Genomic DNA, 15,866 nt, shown 5'->3' on the forward strand with positions numbered 1-15,866 from the left:
TTTTGGCCACTACCATGGTTGTTGTGGTAATGAAAGGAAGGTGAGGGTGACACCTGTCTGGGCGGGCGTCTGCTGTGTGGTTAAGGAGACTAACTATAGATTAGATTAGATTAGATTCAATTTACCTGTACAAAGACAACGAAATGCAGTTTGTGTCTAACCAGAAGTGCAAAAAAGCAGAAAAGTGCAATGTGATATACAACGTGCAGACAGATGGTACAGAAGGTGGTTTAGAATAATAGAAATTCAATAGAAATATGTGCAGTGTATTAGCAGTTACCTTATAAGAGCAGAAGAAATATGGCTATGCAATATGAGCAATCTATAGTTAGTTATACTAACTATAACTAACTATATTTTAACTATAATTCCCTCAAAAGTGCCCTTAAAGAGTAAGTTAAGGAAAACAAAAATCAGAATGGATGCAATAGTCGCTAAATATAATTGCTTTACTTGAACAACTCGCAAATAAAACTTGTGCTGGGAGCACAGGTGTACCACCTGGCACAACCACCAGGGCCACTACAAGAGGGGACTGTAAGGTGCCCTACTGGTGCACCACATTTGTTCAGTCTGTGCTTTCAGTTAAGGGTTCCAAAATCTGGAAGCTGTAACCACCTGCAACATGGGACACCACCTTCAGTCATCATGACTCAAAACTGCAAACACAGATAAGCAACAAACACAAACTGCACAAAGCACTTTATGCCATGCACTTAAGAGCCACAGTTTACATGGGCTCTGTTACTGCACTTTACTGCCAATGCACTTTTATGAACTACTCTTTAATGAATTATGTGCACCATTTTTATGTTGTATTTTATGTTGTGTTGTCTGTATAATCTTAAAAAAAAAGTTATTTGCCAGGGTACTACGGACATTAGCATCTTCTGTTAACTCTGGCATATTTACATGTGTATTGTACGCGCTGATGCTCATTAATGTGCTCTGTCACTTTTAAATTAACATGAAATGAATAAATATGTTTTCTTTTCTCTCCTCTTTTTTATATCGCTTCAAAACTAAAGCAGTGGACAATGTTCAGTGAACCAAGATCTTCAAAAACATGTGAGCGACGTCCATAATGCTGTCAATATTTCACCTCTCTTTGTCCTTTTAGAGTTTAAAAGAAAATTAATGATGACTCAGTTGGTTAAATTTGGCTCCGGACCCTCTTTCCTTGACTCACTAAATGAGCCAAGTGAAGGATGTTGTGCTCTCCTGCATAAACGCTCGCAGCAAAATAGAGTTTATTAAGACCCATAAAAAACAACATTAAAATTCACAACCAGGGGAGCGTCGCCTGACCCCTAGAGAATGATAAATTAGCTTGTGTTGCTCTAGCAAAACGACCATTTTATTCCTTCATCTTCCACCCCCGGAGCTAACTCCCCTTCAGTGTGGAGGCACCACAAAGGGCCGACACTGAGAAGCTTTAGCAGCATGGAAACATTTTTAAGGTGGCGTTGTTATCATTATGCCGGCTTCTCTCCTTAGAGGAAATCACTCAGCGGTGTGAGTGACATTTAATTCAGCTCCATGTCTGCTTTACACATTCATCGATGTCAAGTGGGTATGGCGCGTTGCCATGCAGCACATAACTTCACCTAAGCAGGTCTGAATGTGACACAAAAAATATCTGCTGTTATAACAGAGAGGTCAAAACATGAAAGTCAGAAATCTCTTCAGGAAATCGCTCGGTCGATATAAGCTGCTTAGTGTTCAGTGCATTGATGCCTTTGATTATATTTTACTTCTCACTGATGTCGGGGGGGTTTGAGCAGCCTGTGCTGCTCTGCTTAGCTGGGATGACTTGTAATTGTTGACTGCAGCCACCTTCTTGGCATTAGTTTGAGGGATAGAGCAACAGATTTCCTGTGACAGCAGCACATCCATTTCCCACTGGCCAAACATGCAGATGCCTGAGCAGAATTTGAGAAGATATGAAAAAAGAAGTTCTTGATATGTTGAAAAACAAAGACGTGAAGGGAGCATACTCTGAACATGCACAGAGATGTAGCCCTGTCAGCGTTAATGACGATTCACTTGCTAACCAATGTCCCATGCGAGTCATCACCGGCGAGTCATTAGCACTATGCTAAGCTAATGGATCAGTAAATGGATTTTTATGTGGGCATAAATGCTAATTCGCTACACTGCTGCTCTGTTCAATGACGCCATGTTTAGCAAGTCAGTCAGAGCCTCTGGGGTGTGTTTGTGTCTCATTAGGCTCGGCCGGGGATCTGCTGTGGACGACAAGGACTCGGTGGCAAAACAGGAACACAACGATGGGAGGCCTACAGGGTTGAAACACCTGAACTTTTCATTAAAGAGGAGAATGACAGGCCACAGACACGGTTACTTTTCCTCATTGCGGAACAATAACAGCTTGTAAGACCTGACTCCATCACTTGTCAGATGTTATTATGCTGCATGGTGGTTGTTGCTGCTGTCTGGCTCCGGCACTGTCACAAAGTAAAAATGTGTGACACGTGATGAACACTGAGCAGGTGTGGCACTTTGGAATTAAGCTCCTTCTGTTCCCGCACCACCACAATTCCATGACTGTTAAACATTAAGTGTGTGTCAGTCCATCCACATCCACAGCACATATTCACACACTGTTTAATTCATCAGTTACTGGACACATTCCCATGTGCTTGTGCTACTTAGTGGTCTGTGTAGAACGATCATTTTCTATCAAGACCATCTCTCTTCCATAGTAATACATTTTGCAGCTGCAGTGTGTACATATTAAATATAAATTAATGTCCCTTAGTAATGTCCCTTACATTCAAATCATTCCCAAGTGAGTTCACACAATGTTAGTAATTAGCTCATATATGACTCTCTCTGTTTCTCAGTATAGCAGGGTTTTGATTCCATGTCACTCAGAGACATTTACGCGCTGCGCGCACAAAGCGATTTGACAAGTCTGACAAGAGGCAAGAAGAAGCACAATGGCAGCACTGCACTAGCAAAGCACCCATGAAAACTTTCAGAAGTGTATATATATTATAATGCTCAATAAAAACTAGATGTTCACCAGAATTCATAAAATCTAGTGAAATAAAATGACCAAAAAAAAATGTGATAGACTGTTGAATCTTTTACGAAATAAATGCTTCTAGCAAGGGGGGAGCAGAAGGGGTAGGTACATCATGTAGAGGCTGTAGCAGTGTCTGACTTTTAATTACTCAGAATTCCTCAAGGGGACGACAGGAGTTGCACACGAACACATGCAACGCATCAGACTTGCAAATGCTCTTCTTATCTATAAGCCATTCCAGAACTGATCATACTAATTACATCAATAAGGATAATTTTGCAGTCCAAAAAACATGCGGTTTGGTAATTAAGTTAAGTGGACACTCTAGTGTGAGAGTGGACGGTTCTTGTTCTCTGTGTGTTGGCCGTGCGACCTGTGACCTGTCCAGGGTGTGCCCCACCTTTCACCCCATGTCACTCCAGGATAGAGTGGAAAACAATGAGTGAGTGAATATCTTTTTGCTTCTTTTTATTTTCCATTTTTTCCAGAAGAGTTCTTCCTGCAGTTGGAAAACACAGAGTGTGGTTTCTAACTTGCCATTCAGCAGCTTCATAACTGCTCATTGTCTGCTTCTGGCAAAGTGAAGGGTTTTCTCTTATCCAGTGAACAAGCTGTGCTGTACCATAGATGGAGAGAGGCAGGATACCGCCGTCATAGCAGCATTTGTTGTTCCTAACAGCAACCCACATTCAAAACCCTGAGACGGCAAGGCAGACATTCATAATGGAAGGAAGCAGCAGCAGCAGCACAGCTTGCTGAAAGAACAGCTCTAACTGAGTGGGAGGTGAGCGGTAATACTGGTTCAGAAGCACTGGTTTCACATGTCGCCTCCTTTTTACAGCTGAGTGGAAAGCACAATATTTTTCATCATACTGCATGTCAAGAGGTTTCCTGAAAATAACTAATTGGTTGGTTTTAACCCGTGTAAAATGTAGTCATCAGTCATTTATTATTTGAATCGCAAGTCAAATGGAGATATGTGGAAATGATTAGTGATGGATTTATGGACTTTGTAAATAAGAGCATTTCTGAAAATGTGATGAGTTAGTTAACTGTTAAGTGTTCTAATCAGTGTTACGTTTTAATATATGACTGTATTGGACAAGATTAGCTCATGTATGTCCACAATGGCTTCTCCCACTCTTTTTTTTCAAATGTAATAAAAGATTCCTACTAACAAATCACATTTAATGCAAAATTGAACATATACTATTACATGTTGTACATATTTCTAGATTTTCAGGAAAGCATCTGCTGTTTTAAATAAAGCATTCTACACTTGCCATTTGTCTTATTTGTTGATAAACACACACACACACACACACACACACACACACCAGTGTGAATGAACACTCAAGGCAACTTTCATAATGCAGTATGCTGTTGTGATAATGCATTGCAAAGAAATCATTAGGATACAGCATGTGTGGAGTTGTTACCTAATTACATTTTAGTCTGCACAACTGTTGCCGTTTGTCTCATTTACTGTCATGTTTGGAGAATAATTGGCCAACTGTTTGGTGCTTTAAAACCCTACTTCATGACAAGGACAGTGTGAAATAAAAGGACAAGACATTATTTATAGAGACATGTGATGACCATTAAAGGCATTTTGTTCCTCTCATCATTCCCTCAGCTTGGGACGGTAGATGTTCCCTCACCCAAACTACATCAGACCTCAGGAGTCAGCAGCTGAGTGTAAGAAGTTACAGAAGTCAGTTTAACGATATATACGCTGGTGTGAATGTCCATTTATTCCTTTGACATTTTAAGACATAGAGAAGGAAGTCCAGAGGTTTCTTTCCTTTCCTAAATGTTACAAATCGATTTAGCAGTCACGGCCCTGCAGAGCGTGAATGCAGCAGTGGTTCCAGCGGTGAAAGTGAGTTGAATCAAAGGGACAATGTGTTCATGGTGAGTGCAAACCCAAAAAGCCATAAATAAACACTGTGTGAAATGAAAGGTATGGGATCAGGAGGAAATGTGTGTTTTTCCACTACACACACACACACACACACACACATGCATGCTATAGCACCTACAGCTCCCAGGGGCAGGCGCTCTCTTTATATCTTCAAATGCATACATTAAGATGTACAGGGTTATTTAGTACAAAAATACAGGGAGCAGACACAGTAAAGGGAACACCTGTAGAATAAAATTTAATCAACTGCAATTTTTCTACAACACTAAGTCTGTGAAAATTACTGTAGCTTGTCGTAGTGTGGTTCTCTGTGTTTTATCTATTAATTTTTTTGTCTCTGTAACTTGGTCCACGTCTTAAATTACTCGTGCGTCTTTCTTTTTTTTCTTTTTCTTTTTTCAATACTCAGCTTGGACTGGGATCCACGATACAAATAATACATTAGTGAAAATGACCAAAAAACATATTTTCATATCAAAATATTATCGATATAGTCAAGGATTCTGAACTACATTTAATCACACATAAATTGATTTTAATTACAGAATTTAACTTAAGTGACATACTTTAGATCTTTACCCAGTGTCCATAATATTTCTCCCAAAATAAATATCTCTATATAATGTGCTAAAGAAAACATAAGAAAGAAGGAAGGAAAGGCAAACACCGAATTCATCTACAAAGATTCAAAGGAAAACCAACATGTGTAAAATCACAAATGCCTTTCGCCAGATGGTGAGCTTCAGACTGGGCGTGTCCCAAAAATATACAAGAGTATGAATAATGCATTGGATATGACTTATTTCACAGTGTATCTCTGCATGTACACACACACACACACACACACACACACTACAGAACACAAGATGTGTGAGGCTCGTCGACAAAACGGCGCTTCTAGTCTATGTTGGCATCACATAAAAAACATGAGCTTTAAGCTAAATCATCCAAAAATGTTCACATCATGTCCTTCATTCAAGGAAAGAGAGAGAGAGGAAAGAGTGTAAATTCTCTCCTGTGACATTCCAAGAGTCTTTCATGCTTTTCCACATTCACATTATCCAAACTTTGTGAGCAGAGATTTTGGAGGCTATGGCCTTGTAAAGTTTCACCAAACCAAATGAGAGAAAGGTGTCAAAAGGTCCAAAATCCAAACGAACATCACGGTGTGGTTCAACAGTACAGCCACAACTCGAGAAAAAAAGAAAAGAAAGAGAAACCTGGCTGAAATATAACTCCGAGCAGTTTCATAGTGGTGACAGTGAAGAAGATGAAGGGGCCGAGTTCTCAAAGATCTTCTGACAAAGTCTAAATCAAACCACCAAGGATACGAAAAAAGACCTTCAAGGTGCCGTCCCCTGCAGACTGGATGGTGGCTAGCAAAAAAGAAAAAGAAAGCAAAAAAAGTATGTACTTTAATGAGTCCACTGTCTGTTCATAACAATTCTTTGCAGGAGGTTTGCTCTATGACGTGTCTGTGAATTTGGCTGCAGTGAAGATGTTGTTGAGGGTGGACCATGCTGCTCACTTGAGACTTTTCAGAGTTTTCACAAAGTGTCTGCCGAGACTCTCTCACTGTAGTGACTTAACTAATTTTTTTGTATTTTTTAAAACTGAAAGTCAGGCCTGCTGTCGGCCTCATCGGTGAATTGACACAATGTTCGGTTGTAGTAACTGGCATCAGTTCCTTTTGGAATCATGGATGTCACTGAGCCTGTTGGAAAATGGGAGAGAAAAACGGTGATAAGATAAGAATCGTAAATTGTTGGCAATAATTACAGATGCTGGATTCACATTTATATTGATCATTTATAATTTACAGATACACGACACCTACAGTTCCCATTAAAATGAAGGCTACAGCATCACAGCGCAAGGTTAAATATGCACCAAGATGAAGTATTTGTGCAATTAACCTAATACACTCAGCACTCACTTGATTATCATGTCTTTGGCACAAAGAAAAAAAAAGGCATGTCTTGTTTTTAATGATGTATCTTATAATCACTATAATAAAGGATTTTTTTACACCATTGCATTTTCTTGTCACAAAGCTGTCAGTTCCAAAGAGGGCTTCCTCATTTATTGTGTTTTTTTTTTATTAGAAAATGAAGTCACTTGAATAAACCACACAAGAAAGCGAGACACACACACACACACACACACACACACACCTCTGTCACTTTATTTTACTTCGAGCATGTGAGAAAATGAACTTCTTGTCACTGTGCTCATGCTCTGTCAGTCTAACAGAATTTGGCTTGTGGCACATGTGATCATTTCCTCTCTTTAATAATATTAATACACCAAACTGGTGAGAAATATTCTGAAGGTTTTCACTGTGAGACAACTGTGAGCGAACCTCATGCTCATGCTGGGCATCGATTAACGCTTCATCAAACAAATCCATCACTTTACTTCATGATGTCACTGATTTTTCACTCGCACATTTGGTGTAGGACAGCACAACTGGCACTGAACATGTTTCAACATGTTTGTTTTACACTGTGTATTTCATACATGGACTTTATTCAAGGAAGCTGTTTTTAAACAAGGCTTATTCTGAAAAGGGACGACTCAATGAGCTGTCTCCACAGATTTTCACCTCCAGCGATATTCTGCAGTTAATGGCTTCATTTAGCCAATCATTTGATCACAAAACCAATTTGAATGATAATAGAACTGAGCCATGAATATGTTATATGGATAAATCCATAAACGTTAATACATAAATGATTTGACAGTGGACAAATGTGTCACCCAGGACTGACCATATAAATCATTCAGACACTTAAATATGACTTGGCAAATCTACACAGAATTGCACAAATTCTCAGGGATGGCAAATAAATATTTATGACGGCCCCAATTCCCCTCTTTCCCCTGTCCTTGGTAATTGTGCGTGATTCATTTTGTTTTCTTGGTGGAAGAGGGAAAATCAATCTTAGCATATTGGCTAGGAGACATAAAGCATGCAGATTCCAAAGCCTGTGGTTTTGCAGAGCATAAAAGCTTCGCAGGTACTCAGTCAATGTTCGCAGGAGATGGATTTGGTTTAATCTTTTGCAAATTTCCTTCGTTTTTTTTAGAGAAAAGAGAAATGTTTGTGGAGGAAAACCTCCCGGGAGAGTCACACCAAATGACTCTCTTTTACTTGCTGACATTTAATATGCAGGTAATGATTTAAAGGGAATGTAAGGAAGTCAACAAATATTTCAAAAATCTTTAGATGAGCATTTTAATCATTATTTTATAAATGTACCATTTTATTTCAGTCATCATGTTTGTCAAAAAGATCCATGAATATAGAAAGCCCAGACTCTTAAAGTAGCCTCTCTCTTTGATGTAGCCAGAGTGGAGCTTTTAAGTTTCCACCCTTATGCATTTCAGTCCTTTGATTTCTCTTTCTTTGCGTGACTGCATCCTAAGAAATGGTGGATTCCATTGTGTCTTTTCCAAGTCCTGGACAATCTCTATTAAAGCTGAGCGCTGTGAGTGCTACTCGAGAATACTTGATGAAAAGACACAAACAGAAGACTCACTCCAGGTCTGAGCTATACTGACCTTTTTATAAACGCAGAAGGGAGGTATGGACTCTGCTATTCATGACCTTTCCATTAAAACTTAGCGGTTCTACTTCCTACAAGATGCAGTGATCAAAAAGTGACCTGAACTTACACCCGGTATGCAGATTCAAATAAAACGCCTCATTAAAAAACCCACATACCTGCTGTGCTCCTCTGCATCCTACGATGGCTCCTTGGGCAAAGGCTGGAAAAGAAAAGCAGAAGGTCAGCATCAGAGGAACAGAGGGCCGACATTCGCTCACGTTTTAGCCAACATTCTTTAAGCATATTGGTGTTGGAGTAACATATGTCCATTTAAAAGCACAGATGGCATGTATTCCCATTATATCCAAGACAAGAGGGAGGACGATGAAGGTTATTTCGTGCTTGCGCTGTGTTTTTATAACCTTTCCCTTCTCGAGTGCAAAATACAAGCAAATAATGGCCACCTCGTCATCCACGTTAACGAGTTTCAGTGGCATCACGCAGACAGAACATTTTTTTATCACATTAGCTGCAGGGCCGCGTGATAAACAGTGTTCCACTTTGTTTCTCAGTGATCAACAACGTCTCGCCTCCTGCATTCATCTCTGAGCGAGCACACAAAATACACACAGTTTCCTCCTTGACCAGAGGAAGCAAATAGCTCCCTTGCCTTCTTAATATTGGTGAATGAGTCACTTTTTTTTGGAGATAATGACTCTGCTAATCATAATCAGGAAGCTAATGGTCTGTTTAGCCAATCAGAGGAGCCAGGGCGAGACAGCTGCCCAGGCTTTGCATTGGCATTCCCAGCAGTCGCTGCTCTCTCCCTCCTCTCGGCTGTGCCAGTCTTTCTGCAGCAGTGAGGCAGACTTGGTATTCCGCTGCCTGGCCACCCCCGATGTCCTGCGATCTGTCGCTCTGTCTGTCCGACTGGCTGCAGCACTGTCGATGAAATTCAGTCCTCTGAAGAGGCACTGATCCATCACACCTCTCCAGCAGCATGTCATCTAAATGCTAAGTACTTCCACTGCATCTTTAAATCAAAACAAGAAAAGAAATGAGTGCAGGGGAAGCAGTTGGAAGGGATAAACGCTTATAAGGACACAATAGAATCTTCGGAGCAAACCCTTGGCTTTTTATTTTTTATTACATTAATTTTTAAAGGAGGAAACATGGATGGGGGGACACTGGGTGAGAAGAATATGCAGAACCCAGAGACCTTGTTATCCCTTCCAATGTAGCCAGAAAAAAGGAGAAGTGTTTGCATTCTCTTTAAATTCTACCACAAATGCCCCTTTACCTCTCACTCATTTCCCTGTCTCAGTCCAAGTTGTGGCCATCGATTGGAGGGATACTTGCAGTCAGATCAGAGTGCTAAGGTGGCAGAAGTGGACAGCACTATTAACTGCCCCTACTAATTAAAAGGGTAACAAGGTGAATTTGGCCCCACGGGAGTAACTGTGCAGGAGACAGAGCCGGCTGTTTGCCTGCTATGCAGAGGGGTAAACAATGCTCCCTGCCTCTGCTGTTTACACGACAGGAAATCCAAGGACACTGAAGACACATTTATCTACCGCTGGCATAAAGGATGAGGAAGATTCACAGATAAGGCGTGCGAGAGGGAGAAAATGAGGAACACATTAATAACAGCTTCACTAATTGGTTATTTTCAAACATTTGGACCTTGTCTCTGAGCTCGGGGCGCCCTCATATCATCATCACATGTAAACATTGTGCACTGTGCATGCATGATAAAAGTTTCACAGTCCAAATGAGATGCATGTAGCCCCGATCTCTGAGCAAGTGCTGGTGGAGACTGTCAAAAATAAGAAGGCATTCAATTAACTTCCTTCCTTATCATCAACACGGCATATTTAAGGATCAAAGTATTTTTACTATAGAGTCTGCTCCGCATCAGAGACATATCCACAGCCATGGCAGCATTACAACTTCCAGGGATATATATATATATATATATATATAAATATATATATATGTATATGTCGCAAGTTCGACTCCACCCCTGGCTGATTGTATTCAATCCAATTGTAAGCCGCTTTGGATAAAAGCGTCTGCTAAATGACATGTAATTAATTAATTAATTAATAAAAAATACATGTCTGAGAGGGAAAAAACAACTGCAGGTAGAACAGACAGCGTATTTTCTCAGCACTTAAGATTAAACAAAGCCGAGACTGTGCATTTGGTTGCATTTCAAGCTGCAAAAAAATTCTCACCAGCAATCCACCCAGCCATTACAGAGACAGGCACTGTGCCATCACTGCAGTAACTAAAAATCTTTCCCTGGGGTGCCTCTTAATAAGTAGACTCCTGTACAGGACTTAGTTGATTTCATCCACTGGAGACTCACAGAAGTCCAGGTCATTACTAGCCACTCAAGCTGCTGTTGTCATTAGGTTAACAAGCACAGCTATGGCTCACTGAAGACTCTGTGTGGATGAGCCTGATGCACCAAGGCATCGGCCATAGAGAGGAGCTTCTGCTGGTGACGACTGCCCACTGTGCAGTGGCTGAAAACACGGCTGATGAGAGCAGAACCTGTGAGACTCAAATTTCAAGACCTGAGACTTGACAAAACGATTTAAAAGCACAGTATGTCATTTCTGCCACTATAGGGGTTTCTGCACTTTACAGGGACAACTTCAGCAGCAGAATGTGCCAAAAAATGTTCCCTCAAAATGTTTCCCCCATGTTCCCCTAACAGAAACATGGGTGACATGGATGAGGCAACAAAAATGATCCTGTCCGTTACCTTGAAAATAATTCTATGGATTTAAAGACTGTTGGAAACGTTGTGCCTACAGTAAGTACGTTACATATGATATCTTTAAAGGTTGACAGTGGAGGAAGACTAAAGAGTAAGTGAGTTTGTGATTACGCCTAAAACCCTCCGTCACATGACACACAGTCTTTTGATCCATTAGAAATAGAAACAATTCATACATTTTAACTACAAATGATATGGTTTCCATTTATTTCACATTCACAGATGTAAAGGTTCTTGGTCATGGAGTCTGAATGCGTTTTAATGAATGTTACATTACAGTTGCATAATGATGCCGTTTCAAGGCAGATTCATTTGAAAGGTCAGCGACGCACAATCATTGTGTTGGTTTGATGAAAATAGATTCAGACACGTTGTAAATTGTGAAAACTCAAACAAGTTTCCAGTGCCTGAACATTTAAAATGCATTTAAAAGAGCAGTGCAAAAATAAATAGCTGTGGTGTGTACATACAATGTGGTAAATGGCTTTAGTAGTGTTAAAATATATTCCGTATGAGTATTGTTATTAAACGTGTGAGCAGGTGATTTAATATTTAACAATGCACCATAATTTATCAGCCGATCATTGGCTGAGTTTATGGAACAAGCATTTACTGCTGTCACATAAACACAGTGAAACTTACTAAAGGATTTTTATGGATGAATTATAGCCTAATATCTCAAATCATACATTTGTGATCCTGATCTGTAGACCCTGGAAAAACTGTGTTACTCTATAAATAAGGTGTTTAACAAAATTCAAAGTGCCTGCGTAGTTGTAGGTATCTGCTGTTTATGCCTAAAAAAACAAGTTTTTAGGATGATCTCAGCATTTAATAATAGAAAATAATGAATACACTTTTGCTGTCTACTCTGCATCAGTGGAAAAGCACTAAACAATTTATTAAAAATGCATAAACAAAAGATCCAAAGGGCACAGAAAGCACCAGGGCTTTGAAATAGGATGATGCTGAACTCAGTGAAATGTGTCCAGTCCATAAAGAGGCTCTCTGCATTGCTTATTACACAAAGCCAATGCTGAAATGTGGCCTATGGCTCTGACAATTTTCACACCAGATGAAGCTCTGGAGACGAGCAGTGTGCTGGGTAAAACAAAAATGGCAGTTCAAAGCCTGCCTATGACAGTATTTCTAAAAGGTATGCGGGATAAAAATGTGCTAAAAGTGACAGCAGAAGGGACCACATTCATCCACGGTCACAGGCAAAGAAGAAAGGGGGTGTAACATATGACTGCTGAAGTAAAACTGAATAAAGAACTGCTTTAATCGACGACGGCAGCAGCACAGGAGACAAAAACCAACAACAAAAAGACACAACACAATTTTCAATCTGAATGCCTTCCAACGTAGGTGGAGGATAATGTAAATGTAATAACGAAGCCCACTTTATGCAGCACACTGTGCGCGTTCAATCACACAACACGAGGGCTTTGTTTAGCCATTTCTCCGTGTTCATAACAACTCTATCAATCTAACCTATTTCAATATATTTTCTGCATCAGTCCACACGCTGTCTCCTCAAGACTGATGATCACGCCATAGCATCTGACAAACAGATGAGGTGAAGCCCATGGAGCACATTTTTCCTTTCCTCTTGATGAATAGGAGATCTGAGAATGAAACTGAAACCTCTAAGTCTGTTTGCTTATCAACTGTAACCTCGGTGAACTCCACGCGTGTTTACCGGGGACAGGCATGCTGTTTGGACATCAGTCATTTCAGAAATGTACAGTGGAAGGCCACAGTATGTTCTCCATGATGACCTAGAGAGAGAAGCGGTCACATACAATATGGCAGGCCGACTTTTAATTCACGAAACAGCAATGTATATGAAAGGGGAGCTGGAGGGGAGCCAGGAAAACATAAAATGAACGAGCTGGACACTAATGTTCTACAGTCTGATGTATGTGTCACAGAAAGTATGGCGGCGCACTCAAGACTGACAATTAATTGAAAATGATAGTTTCAGTTAATTGCAGATTTGGATCTTTCTCGTTACAAAGCCTGCTGCTGCAGCAAAAAGTAAAAACAAAAAATAGACAATTCTGTTGAAGATGTAAAGACATATTTTGGAATTTGCTTCCTGGTTTTCTCTCTAACATCTTTTATTATATTAGAAACGAGACCATTTACACCCCATTCCTTTACTTAAAGCAGATTTTTACTGTATGTTTGTGTTTCTATGCAAGAAACAACCCACTTTATTTCTCTCAGTATAATGCTACTTAGGCTAAACAAATGCTGCTGGTCATAGCGCTGCAGCGTCTCAGTCTCAGGGAATTGCAGGTTCGAATTGCTGCTGCTAAACCTAATTGTCAAACAGTGTACAAAGTAAAATAAATGGTGCTCAGGATTGAATAAACTGCACATGAGACTGAATACCAGCAGACAATTGAAGAACATGATGTCTGAATGTCTGATGTTTGGCTTGTTTTCCCCTTTTTTCAACATGAAAACATTTATGACCTTCAGTCTGATTTCCCCTCTACTACTATTTTTCCGCTGCATAAGACACGAGATCAGTTATACCACATCCTATTACTCAGGGCACATCTTTACTGTATGTTCGCATTTCTATGCAAGGAATAACCCACTTTACTCCTCTCATTATGCATTTTATTTAGACTAAATGAATGCTGCTGGTCACAGCGCTAGAGCACCTGATGAAAGTGATTTCAGCATCAAAGACCACCTTTATCTAGAGATGGCAGCCCACTGAGAATACAAATCTGTTGGCAAGAGGCCTCAGAAGGCAGCTCAGTGACAAACACAAGTGTCGCAGAAGAACAAAAATCTCCAATTTACATAAGCTAAAAAAAAATACACACAAGTCTGATCAGGGTAAGTGTGATATGCAAGTAAAAATTACACTGAAAGCCAAAAGAGCAATGAAGGAATCTTTGAAGATATATTTTGTTCTCAGTGGAATGAACTGATAGATTAATTTTTTTATCAGAATATAAATGTATATCGCTATAAAATGTACAAAGAAGCCTGTGCAGCCTGAACAAACCATCACAACTACATGTCTAACGCTAACCTAAATGCAATTCTAACCCTAAAACCAAGTCTTAAGCCTTAAAAATGCTATTTTAAAGAGGCGACAGAACATTTCAGATAGATTATCTTCATTTGCACAGAACCAACTGTGGTCAGTTTGTTTCAAACACTGTTGTAATACATCACTATTCGGTGGCATACACACACATGAAGCACCTATGAATCACTTCATACAGACTAGAGGTTTAAATATAACATTCTGGAGGTTTTTTTCCCGAAGACAAAGCAGCTTTTAAAGTCATAAATCAGACGCAGAGAGCTCTGCTTTTCTGGTTGACTAATGTTATATTTTTGTCTAAAGCGGTTGTGTTGCATCAGCAGCAAGAAAGCAGTTTGTACAGCATGTGAGCTGTGTGGGTGTCTGCATCTGCATCTTTTAGTAGCATATTAAAATTTAAAAAAAAATTTCAAGCATGTAAAGGAAAACCTCACGATCTATCTCACTTTCAAGAACAAAAAAACACAACAGCACCAAAATGCCATAACCTACAACCCGGATTTGATCAGATTTCATTAATTCTGCTCACAAACAGCCAAACAGAAGAGAACAAACATAACCTCATTGGCAGAGGTTAATAGTTGTACCTGCACAGAAAGTCACCCAGTTTTACTGAAGCATTTGTCGCATATCATTTCCCAATTTCCGCTCCCTCTTTCCCCACCTTTCCTGTCTGTCCTCACTCATGTGGGGTCACTCGAAAACTAAATCACATAACCATCGCTGTCACCCTGAATGTCCAAAAATCTGGCAGTTCAATGAGTATTTTTTTTACCACAGGTGGTGAGAGTAAAATAGGTTATTTGTTGGAGGACCATTTTCAGTATTTTACTGCACATTGGATGTTTGGTGTATGAAATATAAAGTATTCACAAAAGACAACAGTTGACAATATTAATTTTATAGGCAATTTGCACGTACCACATCAACAATGGCTCTGTGCAGTTCATGTACGTCAGGACAGTGTCACCCTGATCCTAATAAAACTAAATGGAACTCAGCCATCGTTCATTTGATTATTTACACCTGGGATATTCTGTGTTTCTATTGATAATCAAGTTGTCCTCATAACGAATTGAAGTTCAGAACTGAAGAACAGGAGCGTCTTCTGTCCTTGCACTTACCCTTCCCCCCTTCCCCTGCACTTGGATCCACCTCTGCAGGCTCACCCTGGATCAGTCCACTGTTCCTATCTAGTGGAGTGCTTTCCAAGACTTCTTCAATGCAGCTTATTCCTCTTTTGCAAGTTGCTTTGGATAAAAGTGTTTGCTAAATGCTTAAATGCAAACGTGAATGAAGTAATTTTTTAAATTCAGCAACCATTTGCTTTTGTTTTGTGTGTAGTTTTTGGACAACAAATAAGTAACAGACACACACTTTCATCCCACAGTCCAGAAACATGCAGATTTGGGTATTAGGTAAATTGTACACTCTAAATTGACCATAGATATGAGAGTGAATGGTTGTTTGTCTCTATG

The 15,866-nt window shown here is 39.9% G+C and overlaps 1 protein-coding gene across 1 annotated transcript in view; it reads right to left on the reverse strand.

Annotated features, from left to right (window-relative positions):
* Window positions 1-4,216: 4,216 nt before the first annotated feature.
* The window catches only part of tafa5l (TAFA chemokine like family member 5, like), a 44,767-nt gene continuing 33,117 nt past the window's right edge, over window positions 4,217-15,866 (reverse strand). The window contains exons 4-5 of the mRNA XM_044039277.1: window positions 8,701-8,744; window positions 4,217-6,687 (exon numbers count right to left, since the gene is read on the reverse strand). Of these exons, the coding sequence (XP_043895212.1) occupies window positions 8,721-8,744 (24 nt within the window). The 3' untranslated portion in view covers window positions 4,217-6,687; window positions 8,701-8,720. The remainder of the gene's footprint in view (window positions 6,688-8,700; window positions 8,745-15,866) is intronic.

The sequence above is a fragment of the Solea senegalensis genome, linkage group LG11 (assembly GCF_019176455.1).
Source record: "Solea senegalensis isolate Sse05_10M linkage group LG11, IFAPA_SoseM_1, whole genome shotgun sequence".
In the NCBI taxonomy this organism is placed as follows: domain Eukaryota; kingdom Metazoa; phylum Chordata; class Actinopteri; order Pleuronectiformes; family Soleidae; genus Solea; species Solea senegalensis.